Source organism: Hyperolius riggenbachi, chromosome 2, assembly GCF_040937935.1.
Source record: "Hyperolius riggenbachi isolate aHypRig1 chromosome 2, aHypRig1.pri, whole genome shotgun sequence".
NCBI classification, from domain to species: Eukaryota; Metazoa; Chordata; class Amphibia; order Anura; family Hyperoliidae; genus Hyperolius; species Hyperolius riggenbachi.
The window spans coordinates 528,294,453-528,309,791 of NC_090647.1; the positions used below are offsets into that span (position 1 = coordinate 528,294,453).

The window sequence follows — 15,339 nt, forward strand, 5'->3', positions numbered from 1 at the left end:
GCAAACACACACAGGTATCTAACTTTTTTAATTTATTTTTTACAAATCAGGCCTCGTAAGTCCTTTAAGTTACATTAGTGATGTTAATTAAAATAGATGGGTAATATAATCTCTTACCAACCCTGTTTTAAAAGAACCGGCAAATGTTTGTGATTTCATGGGGGCAGCCATCTTTGTGGTTGAAAGGAGGTGACAGGGAGCATAAGACGCAGTTCCAACTGTCCTGATCACCCCTCCCAGCTGCGCGGGCTAGGCTTCAAATCTCAAATTAAAAAAAAAAATTTTCACCAAAACAGCAGAACGAGAACAACAACATCAGAGATCCCATTATACTTTGCACAGCATCAGGGGAAAAATGCCCGGGCAGTTTTCTTCTGTGCAGCTAAAAATGAGGCTTGGGTAAGAAAAACAAAGTCCTGATGCTGTGAAAGTGTTAGCCTTTTCTGTGCTGCTGAGTAGATTTTTAGTCTGGAGGTTCACTTTAAGCCCCTGTATTTGGTTAGCAGTTTCCCTGACATTCCTTACATCCTTACGATCTATAGCATGCGGTCCATTATCCAATATATTATTATTATTATTTACAATGCATTAAAAGCAGCAGCCGGGAGCACTGCAGACAGATGGTGACGGGAAGAGTAAGGGACTTTCAGAGAAGAATCTATGGGGAAATGTCATTAACGTACAATTTCCCCTGGTGTGCAGCCGCCCCTCCTCCACAAAGCTATTTGTCTGTGTTCTCTTCCAAAGAAGATTTTCAAGCATTAACCAAAAGAACACGAGAGAGATTACTCTCCTGGTCCATTTACTCAATAAACAAGAGATGCTTTTCACCGATAGAAACATGCCTATGTCTTCCGGAGTGCTTACATTCTCTGTGATACTGAATAGACAGAGGTCACATGCAGATACTCTGAATTAAACAACAACTGAAACGAGAGGGATATGGAGGCTGCCATATTTATTTCCTTTTAAACAGTTCCAGTTGCCTGGCAGCCCTTCTGGTCTATTTGGCTGCAGTAGTGTCTGAATCACACCAGAAACAAGCATGCAGCTAATCTGGTCAGATCAGATAATAATTTCAGAAACACCTGATCTGCTGCATGCTTGTTCAGGGTCTATGGCTAAAAGCAGAGGCAGAAGATCAGCAGGATAGCCAGAAAACTGGTATTGGACACTGAAGGGAAAAACAAAAAAAAATGATATAATGAATTGCTTGTATAGTACGGATAACTACTATAACATTAGTAGCAAAGAAAATATTCCCATATTTTTATTTTCAGTTATATAGTGTTTTTTTATAATATTGCATCATTCTCTAATATTTGCAGCTTAAGCACTACTCAGCATTCTAAATGATTTTACAGTGCAGGCCAGTGAACTTTTGAACTGTCCTCTGGAGAGAAAAATAAATTACAATGACTGACAGTTGAGATAACAAGCTTCAGAAGACAGAACTCTCTGCCACTTTGAAAGTCGTGGAGCTCAATGGCTCTTTTGCATAGATAACAACTGGAGTTTCTGTACTGGAAACAATGTTAGACTTATGTCTCTGCTCCTAATGTTTTATTTCTTAGCTGTTCTACACATACAAATCATTACATCATACATTTTTTTTCGCTTCAGTGTCTGTTTAAAAGGAAATAAATATGGCAGCCTCATGTCCCTCTTGCTTCAGTTGTCCTTTAAAGTGAATCTGTACTAAAGGTACGTTATCATTTTTCTGTTCGATTTCACCGCAGTTTGATTTGGTTGGACAGTGAAATAAAAAAATTATTATTTGATCAAGAGATCTGATCGAATTGACCATTTTCTTCAGTTTTTTTAGATTGGACGTGTTATAAAATTCAGACCAACTTTGCCAAGAACTGCATGGTGTGTGATAGATTGTCAAACAGTATACAAACTGAATAAACTATATGTAACTACTGTATTCATTACATACTTAAAGGGATACTGTAGGGGGGTTGGGGGAAAATGAGTTGAAGTTACCCGGGGCTTCTAATAGTCCCCCGCAGACATCCTGTGCCCACGCAGCCACTCACCGATGCTCCGGCCCCGCCTCCGGTTCACTTCTGGAATTTCAGACTTTAAAGTCTGAAAACCACTGCGCCTGCGTTGCCGTGTCCTCGCTTCCTCTGATGTCACCAGGAGCGTACGGCGCAGGCACAGACCATACTGGGCCTGCGCAGTACGCTCCTGGTGCCATCAGCGGGAATGAGGACACGGCAACGCAGGCGCAGTGGTTTTCAGACTTTAAAGTCTGAAATTCCAGAAGTAAACCGGAGGCGGGGCCGGAGCATGGGCACAGGATGTCTGCGGGGGACCATTAGAAGCCCCGGGTAACTTCAACTCATTTTCCCCCGACCCCCCTACAGTATCCCTTTAACCTTATTTACGTTTTTCTCAAAAACAAAAATTGTAGAATTATGAAAGAGGGTGTATGTACAGTATATTCAAAAAAAGATGGAGATAGTATGGTATGCAATGAGATATTCATATATATGGAAGTGATTGTTAGGTAAAATTATAACAAAATGTACAGTAACTGTATTGTATTGTTAATTGGTTTATTTTTTTAAATTATTTTAATTCAATAAAACAGAAATCAATAAGTGGTTTCACAAGTGTGTTAAATGCAGTTGCAAGTATCAATGTGATGTTCAGTGGTAATTGTACCGCTAAATCATATCTTACTAATATTATAAATGCAAAAGTTTGGATGTTTGTTACTCAATCACGCAACAATGGCTGAACGGATTTGAATTAAAGGAGTCATCAGGCGATATACATAAAATAAGTGCTACTTACCGGGGGCTTCCTCCAGCACCAAGCTCCCAGCATGTCCCTCGCCGCAGCTCTCCCTTCAGCCGTTCACCGCAGCTCCATCCCGGTCCCCGGCGATGATGTCAGGGTGACCTCCAGGTCGGCCTGTACTGCTCCTGCGCGAGCGGTGCTGTCAATCACCGCCACGTGGGCCGGAGTGGCCTGCGCAGGCGCCGAACTACTGCGCCTGCGCAGTCCGCTCCGGCCCTCTTTAAGAAACACCACAGCTGTGAAACAGCCCTCATCCAAGTCTGCAACGATCTGCTCATGGCAAGGGACAGAGGGGAATGCTCCATCCTAATCCTGTTGGATCTCTCAGCGGCTTTTGATACAGTTGACCATGAAATCATGCTTAACAGACTGCAGAAGTACTGTGGCATCAGTGGCTCAGTCCTCCAGTGATTCAGATCATTCTTGACTCACAGAACACAGAGAGTAGCCCTAGGACCTGTCATGTCCGACCTTGCACCTCTACAATTCGGAGTGCCACAATCCTATCCCCTCTGTCCCCCTCTATCCCCTCTGCTGTTTGCAATCTACATGTTGCCACTCGGTACACTTATCCAACGACATGGCCTGACTTACCACTGCTACGCCGATGACACACAGCTATACCTGTCTTTCAAACCTGGTGGAACAGACCCTACCCCAAAAATAAATTCTTGCTTAGCTAAGCTACAGGCATGGATGAATGATAACTGGTTGAAACGGAATGCTGACAAAACTGAGGTCCTTGTTGTCCAAAGCCAGCACTCGCCATCAAAACAGCTCTATCCTAAAGCAACACCAATCAGGATTGGGAATTCAGACATAAACAGCTCCAACCTTGTGTGCAGCCTTGGTGTGCTAATTGATGGGGAATTTAGTTTCAGAAACCCAATTTCATTTGTAGAAAAATCTTCCTACTTTCATCTGAAAAACATTGCAAAAATTAAACATCTGATTCCCCCAGAGGATCTTCCAACCCTAGTTCACACCTTCATCACATCACGGCTGGATTACTGCAATGCCCTTTATGCTGGCCTCCCAAACAAGGACCTGCTCCGCCTGCAATTAGTGCAGACTGCTGCTGCCAGATTGCTAACAAACCAGCCTCACCACTGTTACATTACCCCGGCCCGATCCTTCACTCACTGCACTGGCTAATAATAGAATGGAGAATACTCTTCAAGATTGGACTGCTGACATTCAAATCACTGCAGAATTTGGGCCCTGGATACATGAAGGACTTGCTGAAGCTGCACCACACCTCTTACAACCTCAGATCAGCAGGTTCTATAAACTTGGTCACTCCCAGAGTGCACCTTAAAACCTTTGGAAACAGAGCTTTCTGTCATGCTGCCCCTACTCTTTGAAAACTCCCTGCCACACCCAGTAAAGACAGCCCCATCCCTGGAGTTATTCAAATCCAGACTGAAAAGCCACCTGTTTAGCTTGGCATTTCCGGAATTCTTCCTCTGTACCACGATGGTCTGAGCCATGCTTATGCGCTTTGAGTCCTACTGTAGAAAAGCGCTTTACAAATGTTATTTGTAGTTGTTGTTGTTATTCCAACATGGAAATACCTTTATGCCTATTGCATAGGTCCTATTTGGTGCCTGAGAGGCTACACCAGATATGCCCAGACAAACCTAAATATTGGCCATAATTCACTAAAATCATACTAGTGATAATAAGGTGATGACTCCTCACATGCTTTACAGTTGTTATCACTTGCATTCCTCTATGTGAATTAACATCCTGTCTTTAACTTTAGAATTCTGTTGTTATTTTAAGGATTAAAACCTTAACTTTAGAAATTACTGCTTAACTTAAGGTACATGCACACATCTGATTTTTCCAAATGACCGGTCGTTCGGACCGGTCATTTGGACGGCAAATAGGGCGTGTGTACAAACGGTTGTTCGGCTGATAAGGCTGGTTTTCACAGATCTGCTTAACGGATCTGTCAAAGTCAGCCTTATCAGCCGAATGACCGTTTGTATACACGCCCGATGTGACATCCAAACGACCAGTTGTTTGGAAAAATCAGACATGTGTATGCACCTTTAGGGACAGAATCCTTATTTTAAGGTTTGCCTGAGGTGAATTGCTTAGTGAATACTAAATGCTTTATCACCATTGTGATAATAGTAAAATCAGCACATAATTGTTATTAAAGACAGAAGATGAGCTTGGTGAATTGTGGACAAGTTTCCGGGGATGCCTACACACTGGTACTGTGCATCACACGTGGTGGACCTGCCCTACAGTGTCTAAAGTTACTATGGGTCAAACAACTAAACTGATACTCCATCTTTGACTGGACCCGACCATTTGCCTTCTAGGTCTCCAACCAGATTAATTACTGGACGCAAAGCATAAGTTAATACAGTTAATCACAAATGCCACCAAAACGTATATAGCCTCTAAGTGGCTTATGAAAATTTGCAATTGTGCGTGAAAACATGCGCAAAAATGCTAGCGCGACCGTGCCATGAGTTATCACAGTTTAGTGAAGCAAGCCCATTGTGTGGTACCTCACTTTTTCAAATACGCAAAACACAGGCTGCTCTGGTGAACAAGCATGTAGCCAGGAAACTGATCGATGAAATGCTGTTTACTACAACTTTAGCCTTTTGCCGACCGATCAATGGCAACTGGCATGAAGTCCTAGGGGCGTGTTCTGCAGGAGATTGCACGCGCCGAAAGCGAGTGCATCTCCACTTGAATGATGGAGCTCCGCTAGAAGACTGTTACCAGGCAAAACCGACGTCTATTTACATTGTACCGTGCTGCGATCTACGGCAGCGCTGTACTGGGGACAGCCGTGTCACTCGGCAGTCCCCCTGGGAGGCTCAGGAGCGATAGGCTGATGCCTATGACAGCCAATCGCTGTGATTGGTTGGCTGGAGGAGGGAGGGAGTAAAAAAAAAAAATATTAAACAAAGACAAATGTATTGAAAATAAATAAACAAATAAATAAAGAAAAAAACAAACAAACATGCCGGCAGGGATCATAGACCACCAACAGAAATCTCTGTTGGTGGGCAGAAAGGGGGGAGGGGGAGAAATCACTCATGTGCTAAGTTGTACGGCTCTGCAGCAAACCCTCTAAGCTGCAGTGGCCTAATTTGTAAAAAAAATAGCTTGGTCACTAGGGGGGTAAAGCCTGTGGTCCTTAAGTGGTTAACATACAGTGATGCCCATATTTATTCATACCCCTGGCAAATTTTTACTTAAAGCTACTTTTATTTAACCAGCAAGCAGCCACAATGCGCAGCCGCAAGTCCTCACTGAGCTCCTTTGTCTTAGCTATGACTGTCCACAAACTGCACAACTGCAGAGAGCTGCTGTTTTTGACCTGCTGAGTTGATTAAAACAGCTGTTCCCAATTACTCAGGGTAACTAGGATGCTTTAGAACAGCTTGGACTATTTGGAATGGTACAGAACTTTACATTTTCCAACAGACTGTGACAGTTTGTGAAGGGTATAAATAATTTTGGACTGGACACTTTTTGCTTAAATGTAAATAAAAGCTAAGAAATGTTCCCCCCCCCCCCCCCCCCCCCCCCCCCCCCCCCCCACACACACACACAATATTGCCTCTTGTACTCCATCTTATTATGGGAGACACCTAAGTCATTTCCCATCAAAAAAAATTGCTTGCTGGTTGAATTAAAGTGACTTTAAGTCAAAATTTACCAGGGGTATGAACAATTATGGGCAGCAGTGGCACTGTAGATGTAATGCAAATTGCATGCAGCTTGTCTAAATCTGAATCTGCTTGGCCCAACTCAAAGCTGCGTGCAGTTTGCATTAAACTTGCAAGCAATTTGAAATTTTTTAATTTTATTTCCATATCTGCGGTGTCCTCCGTGATCAGCTGCTCTCCCCTCTGTTCACATTGCTGCTAATCTGATGTCTGTAAGTGATGGGGAGGCAGTCAGTGGCAGCCATATAAGTCACAGGCAGGTACTTGGCAGCATGGGAGGCCCCTGCTGTGGGTAAGGCCTCAAGCCACCGCTTGATTTGCCTGAGCCTAGCAGCACCCCTGATCTAAAAGGTAAAAATAGATGTGGACCTTCTCAAAATTAATTTTATTAATCAACAATATTTGAAAACCACTTAGTCCTTTCTCACTTAGCCAGTTGCTTTATAGCTCATGTTGGTAACTAGAGGTAGAACACCTCTTTGTCTAGACCAGGGGTGTCAAACTCAAATACAAAGTGGACCGAAATCGTACACTGAAACCTAGTAGAGGGCCAATGTAACGATCGGTGAAGCACAGAGAGGACCTGATTACCAGTGATCTGCAGAATCACTGGGAATACAGATGTATACCAGATTATACGTGATCTGCAGTATCACTGATAATCCGATATACTAGCTAACCTCTGTTCACCTGAGTAGAGTGTAGTGTTTGGTGTAACAGTAACACTTTGAGGACTAGGCCTCAGTGCAGCAAGGAGTACTGCACAGATTCCTTCCGCAGACCTGAGCTCTCCAAGACGGGAGGAGTCAGACTGACAGTAGGAAGGACAGACTGAAAGTAACCTTCAGGAGGAAGGATCACTAACAGAGCGAGGAACCGCCTCTAACAGTAAGGTCGGTTCTCGAGGTCAGACAAGCCAGGTCATACACACACGGACAGATAAAGTACAAGATCAGAAGGCAAAGGCGGAGTCAAAGTACAGGCAGGGTTCAGCAACGGGGTATCAGAAATATCGGGGTACAAAATCAGGAGGCAGAAGCAGAGTCAAGGAATGAGCCGGGGTTCGGCAACAGAGTATCAGAAATATCGAGGTGCAAGATCAGAGTTCAGGAGGATACTCAAGGCAGGCAAAAGTCATAACAAATAATCACAATCAAACTAGTACTTTAGCTATCAACAGAATCTAGCTAAGTGTAGGATTACAGCTCCAGCTGGTCCCGGCACACTTGCGGATCTGACTACGGATCTGGGTGCTCCCACATATGTGATCGCACGCCAGACAAAGAGCAAGTGAACAACCAGCAGTATATATACTCTAGGACCTTTCCAGGACCTCCCTAATTGCTGGTCCAATGGGAGCAGTGGAATTTGTCAGCTGACCCAGCTGGTCAGCCGACACCCTTCTAACTGCTATTTAAACTCTGCCTCTATGCTCGCGCGCGTGTAAGTCTGAATCTTGGTGGACTATCAGTCCCAGCCACACCAGTATTGTTTTGCAATGTATCCAGTGAACTGAGTGCGGGAGCCGCCTCCAATGCGGATTCCGCCGTTCCCAATGCGGATTCCGCCGCTCTGCCTAAGCGGCATGCAGCGTTTTTTCCGCGTTGTGACGCCATGCTGGACGCAGAAACAGCCGCCTCGCCTTGAGAGACAGCGGCTTTTCCGCGTTTCATCACAGCCAACCTCAATGTCTACTGGTCACCTGCCTCCCTTAAAGTTCCCAGGTATCTAATGCCCCCCCAACCCCTATACAGTTCCCTGGTGTCTAGTTGTCCTCTCTCCCTATACATTTCCCTGGTGTCTAGACAAGGCCCCCACCCTCCCCTATACAGCTCCCTAGTGTTTAGTTCTTTCACCCTACTTCCCCTATATGGCTTGCCATATATGGTCTAGACTATATTCAGAAAGCAGTGGTGGAATGAGGTATGCCAGCACACGTGGCAGAGATGCTCAAATGTGCCCATCAGGCTCAGATGAGGGCCCGATGCTTGATCACTTGCTCAACACTTGCAAGGATGGTTTTCTGGAAAGGCCACAAAGGCCTTGGACTTTGGCAGCTGCCGTCCAAGGCGCTGGCTGGACATTGAAGAGTCCACTGCAAATAAAAAAAGAAGGCTGCAAGCAAGGACCCTCTGCCCAAGGGAGATGTGCTCGAAGAGGGGTTGCTACACTAGGCTTTTACATATGGAAAAGGTGGTTGCACATGAAATGGGTGGACGGCTGATGCACAAGGAAGGAGAGCCTGGCCTACGGACGTAAGAAATATAAATCCAGCCTTAAGCAAGGGTGATTTTGAGAGGTGCCCCCTCAAGCTTTGGCTTGAATCATACTCATTTAGTTAAGCTGACAGAGCTCTACACTTTTCAACAGTGTGACCCCCGGAATCCACCTCAAAACCTGCAAAAAATGCCCTTTGTCATGCTACCCTTTACACACTGAAACTCCAGTGCCCAGTAATTATTCTGCACTTCACCTCCGCTCTTTTATTTATTATTTTACTAGCTGGTGGCCCAGCGTTGCCCGGTTATGTATCTGGCTTGTGTTGGCTCCACCCACTTTTTCTAACCCTAACACACAATTACTCAATTACCAAGTTTGTGAGCTTTGCAGTCTTTGGCATCAATAATTTGCATTGAAATGAAACAAATCTGATTGCCTGTTTGTGGTTCCACCCCATTTCTGAATTTGAACCCCAGTCACCCAATGACTGACTGTACCTGTACTGTGCGATTAACAGTGCAAGATGGGCAGCAATTAACTATTCCCCTTGAAAATCAATAGATTCATTTTGATTGGCTTTTAGGCTCCACCCACTTGTGGATAAAACCAGTGACCAACTGTGCAACGTTTGAGAACCCTGCCATTAACAGTGTAGAATGGCTGCAATTTACATTCTCCCAGTGAAATTTGTATTTGTCTCCACCCACTTGTGGATAAAAAGTATCCTATATGTGTTATTCCAGGTAATGTACTATGTGTGCCAAATTTCATTCAAATCCGTTCAGCCATTGTTACGTGATCGAGTAACAAACATCCAAACTTTTGCATTTATAATATTAGTAAGATAATATTAGTAATGCTAATACAAGTAACATTACAATTACCATAAAAGTGGGTATTCTGAATAATTTGCTGATTTCTATTACATCACTACAGTGCCTCTTTACCTAGTGTAATGTTGGTGACTCATGCTTTCCCACAGCAGGAAAGCAAGATAACTTTCTGCTTACAACACCTGTCAATCAAAGTAACTGGTTATGCTCCATAATACTGGAATTGAGTCTCTAAGATTTCAGATCCTCAATTTTAAAAAAAGATGTATATATGCTTGGGAGTAATATTATGACAACTGCCTACCTATGACATCAGGAATAAACATAAACATTGTATAGCTGTTTGAATCCTACTGTGTGAATTTCTAATCTGATTATAACCTTATGTTGCAGCAAAATGAAGAGAATAGACAGCACTAAAGTTCGCCAGGTCAAATCTGAACAGCTTTTGCGCATTGACGACCATGATTTTGCCATGAGACCTGGATTTGGAGGTAAGACAACTTAGACTGCTGCCTGGCAGGGGCATAATAATAGACATAGGCCTCGATTCATCATTCTCTTTGAGATAACTTTTTCCAGTTTGTTAAATTACCGAATTCGAAGTTTAGCGATTTCTAGTTGTATTCATCAAGGTTTTTCCACATTCGGTGTGAATTCGATAACAATTCGGTAACCATTCGGTAACGTGTCGATATTTCCATTTTACAGTGGTACTTTAACACAAGGCCATAAGATTCCCGTGGAATTGTGGGTAAAAGGCAGTCCTTTGAGCACTACGTAGCAACATTCTGAATAGTGCTTAACACCTGGACCAGGATTCTGGAAGTGGCTTGGGACAATCCCACAATTTGATAGGAGCCTTTTCTAAAAAATTATAGTGCAGCTAGCAAATTAGTTAACCCTGACACTGCCTGTGTTCTCTTACAAGATGATTCAAGAGAAATGCAGATGTCGTGTTATAGCAAATAAATCTATTCTCTTGCAAATTGATATGGTTCTAGACCTTATTCTTGCCCTTCTGTGCCTTTGAATCACTCTCAGCTGATACATAACCACTTCAAATGGCTCCATCTTCTCTGTCAGCAATGATCTGACAGAAATAAGGACAGAGCAGAGAAGGAGATAACTAATCCTAAATGTAACGCTAAACCACGCCCACTTTCTTTTTCATGAATTGCACTTTATTCCGTTTTAGCGAATTGTTACCGAATCGTTACCGAATGTTCGCTAACAGCTGTAGATAACTTTGATGAATCCTGAAATGAAGTTAACAAATTCGGTATTTTACCAAACAGTTGTTAACAAATTTGCTAAGTGTTGATGAATCGAGGCCATAGTGGCCATAGCAGCTGCTAAGGGGCCTTGAAGCATAGGGGGCCCAGGTACTTGATAGACTTACATTAACTTTCATATGTTCCTCCACGCTCACTTAACTCAGTTCCCATGGACTGTAAGCAGTGTACAGTAGATTGCATGAGAATGAAAATAGCCCAATTAGCTCATATCCATAGGGTAGATGCAGATGGTATTGCTCAAGAGTGCCTACCTCTAAAGGCCCCATGAAAGTTTTGCTATGGGGCCCCATCATCTCTAGCTACGCCACTGCTGCCTGGACCAACATTGGATTGTATCTGACCTTGCCTTTTGCCTTATCCCTGTGTACTGCGATATTCTGATCTACTATGTATGATGACCTTGGATTGTTATTGGACTAGCCTTTGCTGCAGGATATTGTTAGCTTGCCTTTCTGATCTCCAGTTGCTGACCCGGATTGTTTGACTATTATATAGGGATGGTCGGAAAATTCCGCGGAATTATTAATTCCGTGATTCCGGCCGGAATTACCTAAACGGAATTCCTATACCTCTTAAACGGAATTTTCCGAAATAACACCCAAAAATCTCTCTCTCTCTCTCTCTCTCTCTCTCTCTCTCTCTCTACCCTCTAGAGCAGGCATGGGCAAACTTGGCCCTCCAGCTGTTACAGAACTACAAGCCCCACAATGCATTGCAGGAGTCTGACAGCCACAGCCATGACTCATAAAGGCAAATGCATTGTGGGACTTGTAGTTCAGAAACAGCTGGAGGGCCAAGTTTGCCCATGCCTGCTCTAGACCATGAACCACACTACATAAATCCTTAATCATGCTACTTTTTCTATTGAATTGATCATAATGGTAGTATGGTTTACGCTAGGCCAGCTTTAGCATGTAGTGTGGTTCATGGTCTAGAGGGTAAGACATTACGTTACAATACGTCGGAATTCCGCAGAACAGCTCCAGAATACCGTCGGAATGAAACGGAAATGGGCTCTTCCGACCATGCCTGCTATTATAGTGTATTGTCTACTGTGGTTCTAGTAGAACTTTTGTCTTCTTGGCCTCAGTCTATATACTTTGCATGCTAAGTCCTGGGGGTAACTGTTGTCAGGTAGTCACACTGGTCTCCTGTTCACGCAGGGGCTTGGCTATAGGTGAATAGAGTGGTGATGGATTGGTATATAGGTGTAATGGATTGCGGAGACACCGCCACGCGGACTGACAGCGGGGCGGCTGAATCCGCATTCAGACCGGCGGTTTCTCCGCAGCGGCATGCATCTGGTTTTTCTGAACCTAGTAGTGCACACAGATGGAGAGCTACGCACGCGCGCGCTGACAGGCAGGCCCTTTATGCCAATAGGAGAGGGATCAGCTGATCAGGACGATCAGCTGATCCCAGCACAGCAGGCGATTGGTTGAATGGGACTGGGTGGCGCTGAGAAGCGCTCTGCTATATATACTTCTCGGCTGTCAGTGGCTGGTTGTCTGCCGTTGCAAATGCTTATGTGTTAGCACTCAGACCATAGTCAGATCCGTCAGTGTGTTAGAACCAGGTGGACCTGGGAATTCACACTTAGCCAGATTACCGTGTATTACTGTGTTATACTTTAGACCAGTCCCAGGGTGTCGAGACCACGGACCTCACACCCAAGACTAGGGATACTGTGTTGTTTTTTAGATCAGTCCCTGAGTGTTGAGACCACGGACCTCACACTCTAGGCTAGGCCTCTGCTTGATATCTGTTATGACCTATTGCTCCCTTGACTCTGCTCCTGCTCTCTGATTCGGTACCTTTGCACATTTGATTACCTGTTGCCAACCCTGCCTGTCCCTGGTTACCGAATCAGCCTTCTGTCTCTGTATTTTATCTGCTCGTGTGTTGCCGACCCGGCCTGACCGACCGTTCTACCTGTGACACCCCCCCCTGTGGGGTGTCCAGTAGCTGCAGGGACTCCCTGTCTCTCAGAGGGACCTCTCTGCATCCAGTCAGGGACTCAATCTCACAGAAGTCCTTTGAATGCAGTAGAGTCTGATTCCCATCAGCTCAGGGAAACATTGACTCTCTGTGTACTCCAAGCCTATCAGGAGATACTCATATACTTTCTGGAGTCACCTGCTCCTCAGGTGGTCCAGACTCATATACTGTTGCACCAAACACTTACATTTATTAGGTGTCCAGAGGTTAGTTATACTTGTATTATTGGTGATTCTGCAGATCATCCATAATCAGGTATAAATCTGTATTCTTGGTGATACTGCAGATCACCAATAATCAGATCCTCTCTGTGTGCTGACACCGATCGTTACAATAGGGACTGAAAGAAGACAGGAGAGCTAGGCCTCACATTTGCTTTGGCCAAGCGATGGCCTAGATCATTGTTCTCCCTCCTTAACCCATCGAGGAAGGGAAGCCAATCCCCAGTGGGCGACATGCCTAGTATGTGTGTACATGTGTAACTTTCGGAGTCACGCATGTTCGATTCTCAAGGAAACAGATAAGCAATCTAAAAAAAATTGACATCGATGATCCTTCTCATTGATACAGTGACCCTGTATGCAGGGCCGGTTCAAGTAACAATTGGGCCCTAGGCAAAATTAGCCTGGGGGCCCCCCAACAGACACCCCCTGACCAAAAAGCGCCTTTAGAGGCCCTTTGTTGCAGCCAAATTTCCCTCCTGGGCCCCTGAGCTGGCTGCTGACCCTCCCCCAATCACCTCCCAACTTAATAGACTCTGCAGAGTCCCTGGGGAGCAGCAGTTAAGATGGGGGAGGGACACCTTGGGGGCCCCTACAGGCTCTGGTGCCCTGGTGCAATTGCCCATTTTTCCTATGGTAGCTCCAGCCCTGCCTGTATGACCACAACATGCTGGAATTGCATAGGTTGAATATGCTTTAAGAAATAAAAGGATTATATGTTTATCTGGCAAGCTGGGAACATTTCCTCTTTGCAGACTTGTCCTCGGTTCTGTTAAAGTGATAATCCACTTCTGTTAATAAAAAACAATCCTCTTAAAGCAGATCTATACATTAGAAGGAATTTTGCAAATATTATTATTTTAGTTTTCAAGTCTTTGCTGTTTTTGGAGTGATTCCACAGCTAGGTAATCATTACTTATCGGAAATCATGTATTGCTTATCTTCATGTGAAATCCAGTATGTGGCTTATGTGTTTAATATTCAGTTCCTGCTGGACATTAGACAGCGTATTGAGTACAAATACTCCATAATTATTTAATGGTCAGAGCTTGGAGGTGGAGCAGCTGCTAGTCATAAAAGTTATAAATTGATTGATTTGTCACTGAATAAAACAAGAATTTAATCCACAAGAAAAACATGACTTAACCACTTGAGGACCACAGTCTTTTCGCCCCTTAAAGAGATACTGAAGCGAGAATAAATCGCGCTTCAGTGCTTATATTCAGCAGGGGCATGTGTGCCCCTGCTAAAACGCCGCTATCCCGTGACTAAACGGGGGTCCCTTACTCCCCAAATCCCCCCTGCAGAATCTACGACCAACTTGGTCGTAGATTTTGCTGCTGTTGAGGCAGGGCTAACGGTAACGGCTGCAGCCCTGCAGCCCTGCCTCTCAGCGCCGTCTATCAGCGGCGGATCTCCGCCTCTCCCCCGCCTCTCCCCCGCCCCTCTCAGCGAAGGAAGACTGAGAGGGGCGGGGGAAAGGTGGAGATACGCGCTGACAGACGCGCGTGAGGCAGGGCTGCGGCCATTAGCCCTGCCTCAATGCGGAAGAGATCCCCAGGACTCCACAAGGGGATTTGGGAGATAAGGGACCCCCGTTTAGCCGCGGGATAGCTGCGTTTTAGCAGGGGCACACATGCCCCTGCTGAATATAAGCACTGAAGCGAGATTTATTCTCGCTTCAGTGTCTCGTTAAAGAGACTCTGTAACAAATTGTTTATCTTTATTTCTTCTATGCTATAAGTTCCTATGCCTTTTCTAATGTGGTCTGGCTTACTGCAGCTTTTCCTAATTGCACAGTAGCTGTGTTATCTCTGTTATATGATCTAATCTTCTCTCTATAGTCGGCACAGTCAGGCTGAGGCAGTCAGACTGGAATGTGCAGGGCTGCTTGTGATTAGCTAGAAGCTGTACACACCCCCTGCAGGCTCTGTGTGACTAACACACGCTGCTTAGCTGAGCCTATTAGAAGCTGGTTAGTTTGTTTGTAAACACTGCCTAAAACTGGCAATTACAAGCCAGGTTTGCAGCAGAGAATGGCAGAAACAGCACAGAGGGGACCAGGAGCACATAATGAATAGAATGGTATGCTTTTTATTGTAAGAATTTCAGAGTACAGATTCTCTTTAAGGACCAGAGCCTTTTTCTCCATTCAGACCACTGCAGCTTTCACAGTTTATTGCTCGGTCATACAACCTACCACCTAAATGAATTTTACCTCCTTTTCTTGTCACTAATACAGCTTTCTTTT

General features: G+C 44.6%; 1 protein-coding gene across 4 annotated transcripts in view; it reads left to right on the forward strand.

Moving 5' to 3' along the window:
• Positions 1-15,339, forward strand: part of GABRR3 (gamma-aminobutyric acid type A receptor subunit rho3) — a 107,745-nt gene that overhangs the window by 31,912 nt on the left and 60,494 nt on the right. For 2 of the 4 annotated variants that reach the window (XM_068270633.1, XM_068270635.1), the window contains exon 2: positions 9,965-10,065. In XM_068270633.1, coding sequence (XP_068126734.1) covers positions 9,965-10,065 — 101 coding nt within the window. Of the gene's footprint in view, positions 1-1,684; positions 1,705-7,922; positions 7,962-9,964; positions 10,066-15,339 lie in introns of those variants that run through there. The other 2 variants (XM_068270636.1, XM_068270634.1) reach the window with 2 other exon arrangements.